General features: G+C 36.5%; 1 protein-coding gene across 6 annotated transcripts in view; it reads left to right on the top strand.

The window, feature by feature from the left end:
* Positions 1 to 15,009, top strand: part of BRCA1 (BRCA1 DNA repair associated) — a 29,494-nt gene that overhangs the window by 4,156 nt on the left and 10,329 nt on the right. Inside the window, exons 6-15 of one of the 6 annotated variants that reach the window (XM_026113573.2) lie at positions 521 to 666; positions 2,100 to 2,205; positions 3,187 to 3,232; positions 3,747 to 3,889; positions 4,427 to 7,801; positions 8,479 to 8,564; positions 10,085 to 10,259; positions 13,388 to 13,517; positions 13,682 to 13,848; positions 14,319 to 14,644. In XM_026113573.2, the coding sequence (XP_025969358.2) occupies positions 521 to 666; positions 2,100 to 2,205; positions 3,187 to 3,232; positions 3,747 to 3,889; positions 4,427 to 7,801; positions 8,479 to 8,564; positions 10,085 to 10,259; positions 13,388 to 13,517; positions 13,682 to 13,848; positions 14,319 to 14,644 (4,700 nt within the window). Of the gene's footprint in view, positions 1 to 520; positions 667 to 2,096; positions 2,206 to 3,186; positions 3,233 to 3,743; positions 3,890 to 4,426; positions 7,802 to 8,478; positions 8,565 to 10,084; positions 10,260 to 13,387; positions 13,518 to 13,681; positions 13,849 to 14,318; positions 14,645 to 15,009 lie in introns of all 6 variants that reach the window. The other 5 variants (XM_026113571.2, XM_026113570.2, XM_026113572.2 and 2 more) reach the window with 5 other exon arrangements.

The following is a 15,009-nucleotide window of genomic DNA, read 5'->3' as shown; positions in this document are numbered from 1 at the left end:
ATATTTTGGAGAAAAGTTTGTTGTTGTTTTTCATAGCAAGGAGGATATTGTGCTATAAAAACTAGACTTTCTTCAATTTTTTAGAGGTTTTTGGAAATTCTTTTCCAATGTTTTTTCCAACTTGTTCAGTCATTAGTGTTAGATCCTGTTCCTGCCAGATTATCCATATAAGCAAGATTAGTTGGGAAAGTCAGTTAGAAGATCAGGCTTTTACTTAATATTTCAAGGCAACTTTTTAAATAATTTCTAGGAGAAAAACAAAAAACAAAACAACTGAGTCTTTACTATTTCATTAGTGTAATAATAATCTTGGTAATATGATCAATTGTATATATACATGTATTTCAATATTTAATCATAACTTAGCCTAGTGTCTTTCAGGATTTCTATGATGCTATTTTAGCTGTACGTGTGCTAGTTACATAGATTTTATACAAGGCTATTTTACGAATGTATAATACCTGTTGTCATGCACAGTGTGAGAAAATATGACCATATTTTTTCTACTGTCATTTTTCAGTTCTAAACAGTCATCACTTTTCTAAAACATCCATAGAAGCCAATGCTGCTGAGGCCCTGTGTAAAGAAAGTTCTATCATCCAAAGTAGGGGTTTCAGAAACAGGAAAAAAAGAGCTAAAGAAAATGGACAAGAAAATTGTACCTTGGTAATCTTTCTTTTACCCAATTTGTTTTTGTGTATTGCTTAGTATTTTATTTGGAATGTGTATAAATATATATAAATAAATTAATGAAAGAGGAGGTTCTCTTTTGGCTCCCTTTCAGATCCCTATTTGACTTGAGTATTACTCCTGGACCAGGACATCTGAATATCTTGTCTTCCTTTTGGAAACCTACTTTAAAAAGTTGTTCATATAAAATGACTTTAATTAAAAAAAAAAATGAGAAGATAATATGGCCATAATATATTCTTTTACTGAAATGAGGGTTGAAAACTTTTTCTTTACTATTTGTTTAATGAGGTAGTCAAATAACTAATAACAAGTTAACATATATTATATATATATATTCCCCCCCTTTTTTTTAAACCCTATTAAAGTTCATGGAAATTATAATATCCTTTGGGAATTATAACATCATTTTAAAAGCTTGAAAATAAAATGCAGAAATAGAAGAGAAAAGCTTTTTTTTTTTTTTTTTTTTATATCTCTGAGGTTTGATATTCCAGTGAAATTGTTGGCTTTTTCTACTTGAGTACCATTGCTGATTCTGTGCAGTTTAAGAACTATTCTTTTTTTATTAGCAAAGTTAAAAGCTTTCTAATCTAAGCAGTGGTAGAGCTTTTTTTTTTTTTAAAGTGGTAAGACCATAAATATAAGTCTTAAGAATTTTTAAGACATTTCCACATTTCCCAACAGAGGGTGATTGCTTTGTGTATTAGTGGTTCATGGTGCATTGTTAAACTTTCTTGTCTCATCTGCTGGATGTGAATAGAATGTTAAATATGATAAAACCATTAATGAAAACTATTTGAGCTGTTAAATGCATGTACACAAGTTGTTTCAATTAGCATATTCTGTTACTGATATCAGTAGGATAAACTGCATGTACTGGATTTTTGTACAGAGGCTGCCAATTTAAATACTTTAGTCCATACATATCATCCTGCTGTAGCTTAATAACAGTTATTTTTGGAATTGACTTACTGTTATCACAGAATCACAAAATAGTTGAGGTTGGAAGGGACCTCTAGAGATCATGTAGTCCTACACTCCTGCTCAAGCAGAGGCAGCTAGAGCAGACTGCCCAGGACTTGTCCAGTTGGGTTTTGAATATCCCCAAGGATGGAGATTCCATAACCTCTCAGGGCAACCTGTTCCAGAGTTCAACCCACTCTCACAACAAAGAATTGTTTTCTTATGTTCAGGTGGAATTTCCTGTGTTTCAATTTGTGCCCATTGCCTCTCATCCTGTCACTGGGCATCACTAAGAAAGGTCTGGCCCTGTCTTCTTTACACCCTCCCATATATATAATATATATTATAGTATGTTATAGTATGTTTTATATGTTATGTATTAGTTATATAACATATATATGATGGATATAAATAACTATTCCTTTGTATTCTTCTGTCAGCAGGAAGCTAATGCGGATCCACAACTTACAGATAGCAGGGTCAAAAGGTGTCCCTTGAGAAACAGAAACCAGAAATGTGACTCTGATACAGGGATATATATAGAGTTTGGTAAGAGCTTCTGTGGATACACACCGGCTGAGCTTTTCTATATTACTTGCAAAGTAATGAAAGGTGATGAAGTTCAAAGTCTTTTATAAACAATAATTTCTTCTTAACTCCCAAAATGAGAACAAAGGGACAAATACATGGACAATTCAAAGCCTGTAAACTGAAGGTTTTACAGAGTTTATTATACTGTGTAACACCTTGCCATAGAAAACATTTAAGCGTCAATGTACAAGACCCAAAAAAGAAAAGATACTTATGGATATGAAAATAGTTATAGTTGTTATAATTAATGATAACCTGCGTTTTCTAAAGAATATTAAGCTTTGTTCACCAGGGCTTGAGACTATTTAATAACCAGAGATAAGAAAGAGATCTAATGGAGAATGAGAAAAAAATATTTCATTTCTGTCTAACTTGGTTTTTCTGTATTTGGTGCGGACTGTATCTGGTGTGGACTCACTCTTGAAACAGGATAGGTGCTATGTGTAGTTTGGTCTCCCTGTTCCTTCAAGAAAGGTATTGCTCCCTTTTACAGATACTATTCATTGGCTCATTTTTTCGTTCTTGCTTCTGCCAAGATCAATCAAAGGATCTGAAACAGAGATTCCAATCTATCACTCTCTGACCGCCAGTTCTAAATTCTAAATGCTAGCAGCAGTTTTCTGTATAAATTAGGAAACTACAGGTTAATTCTTAGTTTTCTGTTACCAGTCACTGTATTAAAAACGTCTCTTCCTGGAAAAGAAAGCATTTTATGCTGGAGCCTTGTGATGCTTATACATAGAATTCAGTATAATTAGATAAAATACCATAATGGTATTTTGTCTAATCACCAGTACAGAACTGGATTTCACATGGTAAAAGTTAAAAGCATCTACACCTAGAAAGAACTGTGCATACGTGTTCCTGTGATAATAAATATTGAATCTGACAAGTCATTTGTCTCAAATCTTTCCAGAGTAACATCTGATTTGTTTTCAGGCTCTGATTCGTCTGAAGAGCTTTTTAAACAGGCAAGCAATACTGGGTAAGTAAGGGTGATTAAGCAATTCTTATTTTCTAAAGGCAGCAGTTCAGAATTCTAGTTCCTATGCTTTAGTTTCTTAGCATAGGACTGATAGAATTCTCCAAACTCTCAAATGGTTTTTAACTTTGAGTGCATTAGGGTAGAATGGGCATCTGGCTCTCTTCAGTTTGTCATATGATGTGCTTTAAAGCTATTTTCTATATGTTTCAACACTTGCATAGACGTTAGAGCAACTAGAGGAAAAAAATACTGAGTATGCTTTAGAAAATAAACACTAAATTCAGGAAAGGGATGAGGGGATCCTTTAAAGAAATGATCTGAAACTCTGAGGGAAGCTGGTGTGGCAAGTGTCATTTTTGCATGATTGTCTTTACTTGGCAGTCTGGTTTCTCTGAAACCTGTTTCCAAGAGCAAAAAGGGAAAATTGAGTATTATCTCCTATTATGTCAAATTGTAATTTGTCAAATTAGCCTTGTAATGCAATTAGATCTGTCTTCCCGATACTTCCCAGCAGGTTAGGAGACAAAGAAGTGCTTCAGCTTTCATCTCAAGAAAAGCTAGAAGAACTTAAGCGTTCTGAGAAGGGGAACGAATACTCTTGCAAAATACAGCCTGTTAAGCTGCGTGCCAAAGAAATAATTCTACCAAATGTCATAGGTGTGTTCATTATTTCCGTGACAAAATGATCAAGAGGAAAACTTGAAAGAAAGATCTTAAGCTAGTATATTGATTTCACATTATTTTGCAGTCCTGTATCTTGTAGTTTTATTGATACCCACAGCTAGTGACAATGTAGTATGAGACTATGCCTGTAGACTAGGCGCTTAAAATGTGGGCATTTTGTGCACAGAAACTGAGTGGAAAAAATTAACTTGATCAAGTGCGAAACTAATTCTATCCTACTTAGGCCAATATATTATCCCTCATAATACATGTTTGTGACCACTGTCTGGCCATTCGTGCAAGGAGTTGGATGAACATATGTCATGTAATTTGATCTTTCCTCCTTTCTCTAGAGGGATAATTGTGTGCAGTGTAATATTCTATGTTTTGGTGTTTTGGGGCTGGCGGGGGTGGGGGGGGGACAATAACAAGAACAGTTCTTTAAAACAAAATAGAAGCTGTTAAGCTTGTCATTATTCTTGTGTACATTAAAATAGGGCTTAATAATTTATAATGCTTTTGCATCTTTAGGTGAAAGTGATTTCTTAAAGGAAGGTTTGAGCAAGAAAAGCACTCAGAACATCATTGAACATGCCAAACCTGGCCAAGTGAATGTGACTGAATGCCAGAGTTCTCCTTTAAATGTTCTTGCTGCAGATTTACTTGCAGAGCAGTGTGACAGAGTGGGTAATGCCAGCCCCTTGAGGAAAGGAGACATGTCTTTCTTTAAAAACACAGAAGAAATGGATGCAGAGCAAACTCAGTGCAATAATAAAAGCAAAGAGTCTGACTTAGAAGATAGCTCAGAGGGCAAGTTGGATAAAAGCAAGGAAATAGATATTGTTGTGCAATGTGTGGAAGATGTGGAAATGTGTGAACCTGAGAATGATTCTTTTCCTGAAGAAGAATCTTCTCTGGAGAAGCCAGAGATGCTTCACAGTGATACCCTGAATCAGATTTCTAGGAAGAGACTAAAGCGAAGCATTCAGAAAGTCAATGAATGGTTTTCAAAAAGCAATGAGATTCTGTCTTCCAATTCTTCCCAGGATGATCCTGCTGAAGCAACTGATACATCAGCTGAAGGAGATGCATGTTTATCAGATAAAGATTCCTGTATTTCAGAGAAGACTAACCTTATGGTAAATTGCATGGAAATTGCAGTCATTGAAAAAAACAAGAAATTGTCAAAACAAACAGCAGATAGCATCAAAGACAAAATATTTGGAAAAACATATAAGAGAGGGAGGAAGTCAAATCCCCCTGTTACCTTGAGAGAGACTTTACCTACCGCAAAAAACGATGCGGCTGCTGATGAAAAATGCTTGAATAATTCTAGAACGGACAAACCAAAACGAAAAAGGAAGACTGCTTGTGTCCTGCAACCTGAGGACTTCATCAAGAAAAAAGATCTGGAAGAGGCAGATGGGTGCCCTCAAAATGTTAACCGGTGCCTTGGAGAGGCTGAAAAGAAAAACCATGATGAAAGTTCTGCTGTTATTGAGAGTTCTGTAACTGAGAAGAGAAAGGATAATACACTAGCAGAACTTGGGGAGGAAGAATCAGTATGGAAAAATGCTACTGAAGAAGTGACTTGTGAATCCGATGGAGTGCTAGAACCAAATAACTGTGATCAGAAGGGCACTAAAAAAACAAGAAGTTCTTTAGCAAAAAAATGCAGACATTCAACTAGAACTATGCATGCTCTACAGTTAGTAGTTGGTAGAAACTCAGGCTCCCCTGATCCAGCTGAGCCACAGATCGATAGCTATCCAAGCAGTGAAGAGCCAAGAAAAGTTGATTCTGAGCACAGACAAGTCAGGCGCAGCAGGAGGCTTCAGTTACTTGCTGAAGAAATGACAAAAGAAACAGGAAAAAGAAGGGTACTAACTGAGGGAGCGGGAAAGTATGATGGCAGAAGTGGAGGGTCTTTCTCTGGTGTGCAAAGGAATGTGTTGGTTCATTCTTCTGAATGCCAAGACCTGGGTGAGCAGCAGGATATGCTAACTTATAGGCCAGCCACTAATCTGAAGAGTGCTGAACTGGAAGCTGATGAAATACAGATTAGTCTAAAGAATTCATCTGACACTGTAGACACTGGAAAAAGTCTCTTCAATCCTACATTTTCATGTCAGCATTCAAATTATGGTTCTGCTGTACCTGATACAGACTCTCAAGAAGGTGAAATGCTAGGCAGCCCTTTCCTCCTTCAGCCTCCTTCAGTGAATGTTGTGCAAACTGCTTCCCAGGTGACCAAAGAGAAGACAACTGAAGCATGTGCTACTTTTCCCCAGGGCGATGGACATTATACAGATAATGTTCCAGAGGACTTTAGAAATGAAAAATCACCAATGGCTAAAAATGTTTTTGAACTGACCAAGGAAGCTGAAGATAGTGAATTAGACACACAGTATCTGCGAAATATGTTTAGGCATTCAAAACGACTATCATTTACCCTTTATCCTAGTCCCATGAAGGCAAGTGTAGTAGAAGATGCTGCTTCTGAGACTTTAAAGATGTCATGTGCTGATCAGGTAGAAAATAAGCATAGCAAATATTTAAAAACTGAAAACTTGCAAGTAGAGAAAACAAATTCTGAAAACTTGAGTAGGTTTTGTGAGAAAGAAAAGCTTAAGACCTATGAATATGTTTGTATTAGTCCTGTGTCTTGCTTTGTCAGTAACACTGAATATATGCACACTGGGGAACATCGAGAAAATATTTCACAGGTTGCAGATCAAGGGAATCTGACATCACCAATAAGAATAGGCGCTACTAGGGTTGAGAATAAAAATAAACAGCAAACAAGAGAGCAGGTACATAATAAGACAGTGTCAACTGACATAGTGGTAGAAAGTGAGCTAAGTCAGAATCCATTCGAATGTAATATAAGTCAAAGTGATCAGAGTAATACACAAGAGCATGTCTTCCAAAGAATAAACACAGTTAATGAAATAGGCTTCAGTTCAGAAAGTAATCAAGCAGAAAAGGCTGAAGTTGATGAAGGCAAAGGACCAATATTACTTTTTCATCCCCCATCAATGATTTGTCCTACAGTTTGTCAGCAAAGTCCTGTTGAATTTAACTGCAAAGGCATGGAAAAGAAAGATAGCAAAAGAGAAGGAAAACAAGGAAAGAGCAATGAAGAACAAGTGACCCAAACTGGCAGCACAGGGATGCCCAAGTGTTTAATTTCAGAGGCTCTAGAAGAGCCTCTTAAAGGTAGTACTGATTTTCCAGGCCTATCTGAAACCCCTGATGGCCTACTATGCTCTGATGATGATACTGAAGAGAACAGCAGCTTCTGTGAAACTGATAGGAAAGAGAGATCTGCTGTGTTCGTTAAAAGAAGTGACAGTGCCCTGGTAAAAGAACTGGATGGTAAAAATGTTAATTCTACGCCTATATCTCAAGGTATTCAGAGATCTCGAAGAAGAGCGCGGAAGCTGCAATCTTCAGAGGAAGAATCTAGTGAGGATGACAATTTACCGTGTTTTCAGACATTAATATTTGGCAAATCGGCAAGCACACCTTTGCAGTTCAATAAACAGGTGACATCTGTGGTAGGGTCTTCAGTACATCCCAGCACATTGCCTCAGAGTGGAAGTCATAATGACCATACTATGCAGAAAACACCTGAAGCTGCATTAAGTACTGGATGTGTTTCTCCAAGCCAGGAGTCAGAATGTTCTGTTAACTTATTTTCTTCCCAGTCCAACATGTCTGAAGAGTCAGTTGATGGAGCACGAGAACTGAAAAAACCTTTGACGCTAATTCTTTCATCCAAACAAATGAGCAATCAGAATGACAGTAAAGAAACTTTTCAAGGTTGTAGTGGAGGGCTGAAGAAAAGAAAAGCTAACTTGACAGATGAATACCAAGAAGACCCAAACATAGGAGCAAACCTAGGTACAAGACAAGATTTTTATCTCTGCTGCTGTGTTTGTAATGTCATTGCACCTAAGCTCTTGGTACTTACATGGGAACTTTGTTCTGCTTTTAAATGGTGCTTGCTCTTGTGAAGAAATGTATCGGCTCTAAACAAAACCCCTCAGTGGTTTATTTTCTAAAAGTTAACTTTCCCTAGTTTTCTTTGTTCAGAGCAAAAATGAATGCGTGGGGCACCAGAGGTCAGGTTGAGTCTATCTGATGGAAGTTAATTTTTGAGTGAAAGGCTGGCTTATTGCAATGTCATATTTGGGTCTATCGGCAAAGCTTCACAGAGCCTACTTAAGCTGTTTTCCCAGATTATATGTTTTTGAAATATCTTTGGCTGTAGAATTCTGTAGTGCTTATTTCAAGCTTATGACTCTCATAAATTCTTAGGACTCTGATTTCATCACTATTGAAACACTTAACTTTGAGTTCCATTTATTTTGCTGTATGTGTGACATGGTATTCTCTAAAATGTTCACTTGAAGTAGATCTGTGCTTCTAACGTGTTATTGAAACTTTTGAAATTTTATTTTTATAGCTAACAGTTGGCTAAATGAGCTGCGTGGTAAGAGAAACTGTTGGTAATGCTTGTTTTGTTTTTTTCTTTCTTTCTTTAACTAACTTTCAGATTTTCTTATGCCTCCTTCAAGGTGAAGCATCTGGATATGATAGTGAAACAAGTCATGTAGAGGATTCATCTGGACCGTTCTCTCAGGCTGAAATCCTTACTACACAGGTAAGTGAGTTCATGCACTAAATTCTAAAAGTACTTAAAGTACCTTTTCAGTATGATTTGCCAGTTTGGATTCTAGGATATAGACAAGCACACAAAAGCTATGAAGTCAACATAGTGGGGAAACTGCTTTCAGCATCGTTCCTTCTGTAGCTAGGTTACTTCCAAAGAACTGTAGAACTGCTTCTGTGTTATTTGTCCAGCTTTGTCTTCCACGCTCAACAACATCACATTCTGATGGCCATAACTTGTTCTGTGGTTTTGGTTATGATGTTTAATTGTGGGACTTGTTTATTAATGAACTTAATCACCACACTTCAATGATGCTGGAAACCTGTGCTTCCTATATTTATAGGCTTAATTGATGGGAATTTATAACTATTTGTGGCAAGGACTGGATTTCCAACATTATTATGTTTAGAAGCATGAAGTCTTCCCTTCTAAGTGACTAAATCAAACCATTCTGTATTAGAATATTATAGATATAAGACCCAAAAAGTGGTGTCCAATGGAAGGTCTGTCTAGCACAATATCTTGTCTATAGTATTAATTTTCTGATGGCTGTTCAATGGCCTGACTTTATGTATTAGCTAATTGATTTTTGGTCTTCCGGAACGTACAGGTAGGTCTTATCCTAAATCTCTCTTTTTACAGTTTATATTCTGATGGGGTTTTATGCATTTCAGAGAAGACTGAAGTACATCTTCTTCTTTCAAGGGTGGTTCTTCTGTACTGCAGCAGTGCAAAATGTGGTCAATTTGCAGAGCATTGCTCCCTGAAGTAGCTTCATTGGTAGGGATTTGTCTGGGTTGAATGGAATAATGTCAGTATGGATTTTTTTTATTTGGTGGGTTGTTTGTTTGTTTTGCATTGATTCAGTAACAAGAAAGTTCCACATGGTGTCAGTGCTGGAGCTGGAAACGTAGTGTTCTGTGCTGTAGAAACCGCTTTACTCAGTATAGTGAACACTTCAGGTTTTTAAAAGGATATTTTGAACCCCTGAGCTGTTATGAGGAGGTATAGGGCATGTTTTTTAGTAGAGAGTACTGTAGTTTTCAGAGATCAGAGACAAAGTTAAGGAGAGTAGGATGAGATACTTTATTCTATTTAAATGGTCTTCAGGACTTTCAGTAATGATGGAGAATGCAGGGGCTCAATACTTGATGCTCACTATTTATTTTTACATTAACTGGCTAATGCGACTGGAGCAAAGTGACTTTGAAAGAAATTTTTAACAAAGTTCATTCCCTCCCACCTCCTCTTTTTCCCCTTGACAGTAATTGATTGAACTATGGTAAATCTTCCACCTGAAATAATTTGAACAGCAAAATGACTGTGCATTTCTTTTTTCTTTTGATATAGCATGTGTTCATTACAGTAAAAATGACCTCTTAAATGCTTGTTAAAGAACTAATTCAAAATCAGTTTGCTGTATATTAATTTTCAAGTATTTGTTACAGAAAATAATTCTAAAGTTCAAAAATGAGTTAGCTAATGTTGACATAATCTTGTATCTTTGGCAGCAGAAGAATGCCATGCAAAACAACCTAAAAAAACTTCAACAAGAAATGGCTGTACTTGAAGCAGTGCTAAAGCAGCATGAAAGTCAGGACTCTGAATTTTTACCCCTATGTAAGGAACTGCCACATTCCAGTAGCAAAGGAGAACTCAGAACAGAACAGATGAGACAAGTAAGAGGTAAATAGCAATGAAAACCTTTTCTGGCTTTCTAACTAAAGACTATGCGACTATTCCTAGTTCCGTTTTTCCTTTACCACAAATTACAGTATTGATTTAGAGTAATACATTAGCAGAATTTTACCCAAATTCAGCCATTCAGTGAGACAAACTTTTTTTATTTATGACTTAGGCACTACGCAGCCTAAAAAACTTCCCTGTTCCAGATTTGTGTAATATTATGCAGTTTAATTTTATACGTGGTTTGCGTAGGCCTTGTGGCTTGGCAGTACTAATCCATGTTGCTGTTCTGTCAATTCCAGTTCCACTCTGTCTTCTTTCACCGGAATAGATAAGGGACTGGGAGAGTGGCTGAACTCCCAGAAGGATGTGGCCTTCTATTGCTGTAGTAGACATTGTCTTTTAGCATATCAAAGAACAGACAGAAATGAGTTTAGGTACGTGTTGGCTGTCAGAAGTAATACAATACAGGTCAGGCTGCTGACAGGCAGAGAAGAAGAAAAAAAGTTATAGTGGGGCATAAATCCCCTGAACGGGACATGAACACAAGGTTGCTGATTGGAAAGTGCAGAAGGCAGTATATAAAGGCTGAAGAATACTTCAGTAATCACCAAAGGCTTATTGCATACTGAGGATAGGGTGAGTTGCTGCCTGCTACATAAGCAGTGGTGAGAGGGCTTTATTTAAGGTTTTTGTTTGTTAAGGTGAGAAAGAAATATTGAGATTACTAGTCTGACAACCTTTACATGACGGCATATAGAGCATTCTTCGAACAAAGCTGACAAGAAGTCTAGAAGTTCACTGCTGAACTAGGATCAGTGTTCTAGAAAGTCACCCAGTGCTGATGTAAAGATGTTATGCTTATTGAACTCTTTGGTTGCACCAGTGCTTTACTATCCGCCTTGCTGCCAAAAATGTATTTCTATTTTTAGGGTCTTGTTTCAGTCAGTTATCTTTATTTGCTGAGGGCAAATAGAATAACTGAACATCCTGGAATTCAAACCATTTTGTATCTTATCATGCCTTTACAGGGTATGGTTTTCACTGTGGAGCCTTTTCTATCTAAATTCAAAGGGTTTTCATCACTGCTGTGTGGGTTAGTCAAATATCACAAAACAACCTGTAGTTTCCTGTTGGTCTCCTGGAAGGTGGTGCTGTATGGTGTGATGTATGAGACCTTTAGACTTAACCTCAGCCTTAAAAAATACAAACTGAAATTGTGTGTCAGCCAATATGGTGCAGCTATACAAATGGCTCTGCTGTTTGTATGTTAATAAGTTAGTTTTTGTTGTTGCTGAGAGGCTTGTGCATGAAAAACAATAGGCTCTGTTGCCATGGTAGTGGTTTAAAATACATTTCCATCGGTGTATTTTTTCTATATATCAGGTTAGATTACTTACTGGACAGTGAAGACAAGTCCTTTTGCAGTATGCAGCAGCATGCCATTCCTGTTCAGTGCAAAGATTTTTATTTAAAGTTCCAGCTAATTGCTGGTTTGTTACTGTGTAGTTCCTTATATATCAAGGTTTAGAAAGCTTGACTTTAGAATTTGTGTGGCTTGGTTCTTAATGGTTTTGTGTCATTAGATAAGGTCAGCCTCATCTGTAGACTTTTTTCTTTTTTAAACAAGGATTCTGTTCTTGTAGTTAAAAGGAGCTCTTACTAACTGATACCATTTCTCTTCCATTGTTTTCCTATAGCTATAACCAACTGCTTCTTAGGTACTTTTTTTTTAGTTTAGTAGTTATTTCAGTTTATTTTGCACACTCAGGTTTACTAATTGTGTTAGTAAGCATCTTCACTCTCTCATCTTCTTCTTTAGTTCAGTGACTTAAGTCTTGCGTGCTGTTCTGAAAGCTTCTGTATACGTTCTTTTACATTTGTTTTGTGAACTTGTGACTTCATTGACACAAGGCTGGAGAAAGGTTGGATGAGCTTAGAAGACAGAAGAGAGATGATGGAGTAAGGATAGAGGCCTAGTACTAACAGGATATTAGAAAACCCTGGTTTGCTGCTGTACATGGTAAGGTGCTAACTGCCTATCTGGGGAGCAGTGAAGTCTGCATAAAGAAACTCATTTTTGGAGAAGGTGGAGCCAAGAAAAGGTAAAGAGGCTAAGCCCTTGAAAGGTGCATAGCAGTTCCTTCAATTAATTCAAAAATCTGAGGCAAAGGCATCCTTCCTACCCTGGCTGCTGCTCCTGACAGGAAATAAGGCCACTTATTATGGAAGAAATTCTCTGTGATCATCTTCTGATTTTGTGTTACTGACTTAACAGTTGCAGTGTGTTTTCATCCTTCTATTTTAACTTCTGAAGATATCCAAAAGATAAAACTTTAATAGTATATTTAATACCAAGAGACTGGTTATAATCTGGGTTTAGTTAATTAGAGTTGCTGAATTGCATGCCACTGAACCTTACTGCAGTTTGGGAATATCCTGTTATTTCATAAAGCAGATTGAAATGCCTGTGACGTTTCCAAATCCCAAAAGCCAAATTCATAACAATTTCCTACTGTAAATAGAATGTTTGAGGATGAAGTCAGCAAATCAATGATTAGTTTCTTTCGGGCTGGAAAATTTACTTGAAATAATTTAATTAAAACAGTGCTTGTTTACATTGTTATGCTAGAATATGGATTTCAGACTTGTAAAAGCTTGAAGGATTGCAGTTATTGATGATTTGTTTAAAAATTACAAGCATCTTCCAGCTATTAAATATTTGCCTTTCTACTGCTTGCGAACAGAGATATGGTAATGTGTTGAGTAGATTCATAAATAAATTGTACTAAATAGTATAGTTTTGCCTTCGGCCTCTTTGATATCCTGCTCTTTTCCAACTAATACATCAGCTGACATCTTGCTTTTGTAAATGATTTAATAGGTGAAATAAAATGTAGTTGTTAGCCATGTTTCAAATAGCATAGTATTTTGTGTAGCTTTTGATTACGGGACACTTGGTTTTTATAGTTTTGAGGACACAACTTTTACAGTAGTCAGAAATTAATATAGTTGCATTTTTCATGATCAGGACTATAATCCTTGAATATTGAATTCTCATCTGAAGAAACAGTTAAGAACAATTGCTTTTATTTTGCTTGTTTAAGAACTGTTCTTCTTTTTTAAAGGGATAGAGTCAACCTCAGAAGTAAATTTTGCAAATCACAAATGCAGCAGTTCAAAGGGATTTTCACCTGATGATTTCCATGTTAAGTCAAGTGATTCTTCCAACAGTAAAATCAAAAAGCTAGAAGAAAGGTAAATGCTTTTGGTTTTTATTTATGGTCTTGTATTAGAAAAAAGAAAAACTTTGAAGCAAATTTCTCTCATTTTTTGAGAAATTGCATGAACTTAGCTGTTGCTATATTCTCCTGATGCTTGGAAGAGTAAAAAAAATTGATAATTGATTTCTCTCTCTCAAGGTCTCCAGTGCTATTGCTTCCCTCTCCTAAATCTTATTTGTTAAAGAGACCAGATATCAAGAAAGGCCTTCAGTGTGACAATGTTCTGAAGAACAAAGCTCCTTCTCAGGAGAAGAAAACCCTGCCAGAAGCAGTGAAAGAGTATAGTCAGTGTCAGCATGAACCAGGTAACGTTTAAGAGGGTTTTAATACAAATTTTGTTTTTTCCTTTTTCCCCATGTTGTTGCTATGTTTTATGTACCAGCAAGATAAAATTTTTTTCTTGTGAATTTATATATTCCTCATCAGTTTAAAAAGACACTACTTTTTGGTTGTTTTTGTTTGATCACCCACCTGTTTAAATGTATGGCTGCCAACAGGATGGGGTTAGACTATTTTCACAGTAATGGAAGTTATTGTTTGTCTTGCATATAAATCAGTACTTCTTGCAGATTATGCTGGTAACAGTTTCACAGCATTCTAGTATCACAGCTATAGATCAGGAAAAAAGTAATGATAGAGGCAAAGGTGAAGCTGTAAACAAATAAGCAGAGGAAATGACTGCAGCATATAAACTTAAAAGGTGGAGCAACAGCCTTCCAAATTAACTACAAGTAGCATGAAACTGTTTCAAGGAGTGATTCCTCTTTTCCTTCAGAAAATGCATCTGATGAGAAATCTGGAACCAAGCGAAACGGTGAATCTGTCTTATCAAATCTCTGTGGAAATGTGAGCAGAAGTCCAAACAGCTCTTCCTCCTCCATAAAGCTTCTCCACCCTCAAACTGCAGAAGCAACAAATAGTTCTGCTGTAGCTCAGAATGCTAATAGAAGCTGTAATCAAGGATGTAAACGGGGGAGAAGTGTGTGTTTTCCTACATCTGTTCTGCACAATACAGCTGGGAAAGAAAATGCTACAAGTCCAGTTGTGACTAACAGGAGAGAAATGTCAATTGTGGCATCAGGTCTGAATCAAAGTGAACATGTAAGTATATTTCAGAATTTTTAGAGATCCCATGTTAGTCATGCCTGATGACTACACTAGTCCTGAAGAAATGTTTAGCCTCAGCATAGAGAGATCTATGTAGAAACTAATCTTACAGGAATTATACATCATTAATACAGCAACTCAAATTAGACTTTTTTCACTCCTGAAATATGAAGAATGCTGTCTATAAATGGCACTATTAAGCTTAATAAAGTTTGAACTTTTTAAATGGCTGCATAGTGGCTAGGGGAAAAAAAAACCCACATTATGCCAAAGCAAGGGGACCTTCTTTCCAGAAAGCCTTGTTTTTTCTAATTTTTGAACGGGTTTGCTATTCCTGAATTCTTGAAAATAACGGACAT

Source organism: Dromaius novaehollandiae, chromosome 22 (genome assembly GCF_036370855.1).
Source record: "Dromaius novaehollandiae isolate bDroNov1 chromosome 22, bDroNov1.hap1, whole genome shotgun sequence".
NCBI classification, from domain to species: Eukaryota; Metazoa; Chordata; class Aves; order Casuariiformes; family Dromaiidae; genus Dromaius; species Dromaius novaehollandiae.
This window is presented reverse-complemented; position numbering and strand designations above follow the sequence as displayed.